The sequence below is a fragment of the Ursus maritimus genome, unplaced genomic scaffold (genome assembly GCF_017311325.1).
Source record: "Ursus maritimus isolate PB19 unplaced genomic scaffold, ASM1731132v1 scaffold_14, whole genome shotgun sequence".
NCBI lineage: Eukaryota > Metazoa > Chordata > Mammalia > Carnivora > Ursidae > Ursus > Ursus maritimus.
The window spans coordinates 44888594-44890439 of NW_024423786.1; the positions used below are offsets into that span (position 1 = coordinate 44888594).

Genomic DNA, 1846 nt, shown 5'->3' on the forward strand with positions numbered 1-1846 from the left:
CCCCCCCCCCCGGTCACCCCCAAGACGCGCAGCCCGCCCGGGCCCAGGCCCCGACTGCACTCACAAGAGGTCCCGCCTTGCGGTCTTGCAGACGATGCGCAGGAAACGCCAGCCGCCACCGCCCACGTACACGCCGAGCGCCGCCGCTGCGCTCCAGGTCCACGGCAGCCCCAGCAGCCACAGCAGCACGAGCGAGACCACGGAGGCCGAGCCTGCACCGGGAGCCTGCATCCTGGGGAGGCGGAGAGCGCTGAGGCCGCGGACCGCTGAGGCCCCGCCCACAGAACGAGCTCCGCCCCCAGGGCCCGGCTCCGCCTCCTCGGGGAGCCCCGGACACCCCCTTCCAGCCAGGCCCCGCCCCCGTGCCTGGAATTGGCCCCGTCCCATGCTGGGCACAGGCCTCGGTGTTCCTAGCCCGGCTCAGGCTTCTTTGCCAATCATTAGTACAGGCCACGCCTTCAGACGCAGCTCTTGGACTCCCCCAGTCACTGTCAAGCCCTACCCCATGTCTTGACCTAGCGGCTCGACCCTGAACCCAAACTCCACCCTCACGACTTGGCCCCAAGCATGGGCTCCACCTCGTCCCTACCACAGACACAGGCCCTTCTCAGTCACTTGACCAGCCTTCGCCCATTGCCTTGACCTAGCGCTGTCCTCGGTTACAGGATCCACCCCCGTTCCCACAGGTCCTGGGCTTTCCTCCAAGTCCCGCTTCTACTACTACTCCGCCACTCACTGGGCCCCGCCCACAAACGCACTCCCCGCCCACTACCACTAGGCCCCTCCCCCTAGCCCCGGGCCTGGCCCTCCCCCAATCCCAGGCCCAGGTTCCACCCCTGGCCACTGGCCCCGCCCTCAGGCTTTGGCCCAATCGTCACCCTCCGGGCCTCCCTCTGGCCCACCTAGAGCCCTAGGCCCCTCCCCATCTGCCAGCCCAGGCCCGCCCCAAGGTCCTCTTCCGACCTGTCCAGCTCCGAGCTCCTCAGCCGCTCAGCCAAGGCCCGCCCCTTTCCGGAGGCCACGACCATAGAGAGGAGCCCCAGGCCAGAGAGACGACGGCCAACGAGACCCGGCGGCTAGAATGGCCCAGAGAGGGAGGCCGCTGTCTTCGAGACCCCCAAACTGTACTCCCACCCGCCCCCCGCGCAGCGTTTAGAAAACACGTGCGCCCGCAGCCTAGGGGCATGGCTCCGGCGGGAGCTGTAGATGGCAAACGTATTCCTAGCCCGGGGGACCAGAAAGTCCTGGTTCACACCCAGGGCTTGTCAGTACTGGATTCTTGCCCCGTTTGTCCTAAATCTAAGTACCGATGCCTCTTGCGTCTTAGATAAACATTCCAGGGAACCGGAGAACCCCAAACTTACAGCCTAGAAGCCCCAGAAGGTTTTAAATCCAAACCTCTCCTCAGTCTTAATGATCCGTTTCAAGGACCCAACTAATCCCAAATCCATATCGCAAAATCTTGTCAGTTAAATCTGTGTAACACCCCAGGGGCCCAGGGAGGGCAAAATCCACACACCCTCTCACCCCCGAAGTCCTAAATGCCCACCAGAGACCCAAAAGCCCTCTTTCTGATCAGACATGAGTCAGCGCTGGCTGGCTGCCCACCACCCTGGCCCCTGGCTGACCTGGAGCCACTCACAGACCCTCGGTCTTGGCTGCTTCCTCGTGGGTTCCCAGAACCTCAGGCAGGAACGATGAGGCCAAGACAGAGGACTCCAAACCTAGCCTGGGAAGGTGGGCCCTCCAGAACCTCTATTTCTGCAGACTCCTGGGCCCTGCTCTGCCTGTGCTGTGCCCATGCAGGCCACTGCCTTGGATGCCTCCCTCCAAGCTCCCCCCCCCC

The 1846-nt window shown here is 64.4% G+C and overlaps 1 protein-coding gene across 2 annotated transcripts in view; it reads right to left on the minus strand.

Moving 5' to 3' along the window:
• The window catches only part of SLC27A1 (solute carrier family 27 member 1), a 31686-nt gene extending 29901 nt beyond the window's left edge, over window positions 1-1785 (minus strand). Inside the window, exons 1-2 of one of the 2 annotated variants that reach the window (XM_040629061.1) lie at window positions 1629-1785; window positions 65-232 (exon numbers count right to left, since the gene is read on the minus strand). In XM_040629061.1, the coding sequence (XP_040484995.1) occupies window positions 65-231 (167 nt within the window). In that variant the 5' untranslated portion in view covers window position 232; window positions 1629-1785. Of the gene's footprint in view, window positions 1-64; window positions 233-589; window positions 749-1628 lie in introns of those variants that run through there. The other variant, XM_040629060.1, reaches the window with a different exon arrangement.
• Window positions 1786-1846: the final 61 nt, after the last annotated feature.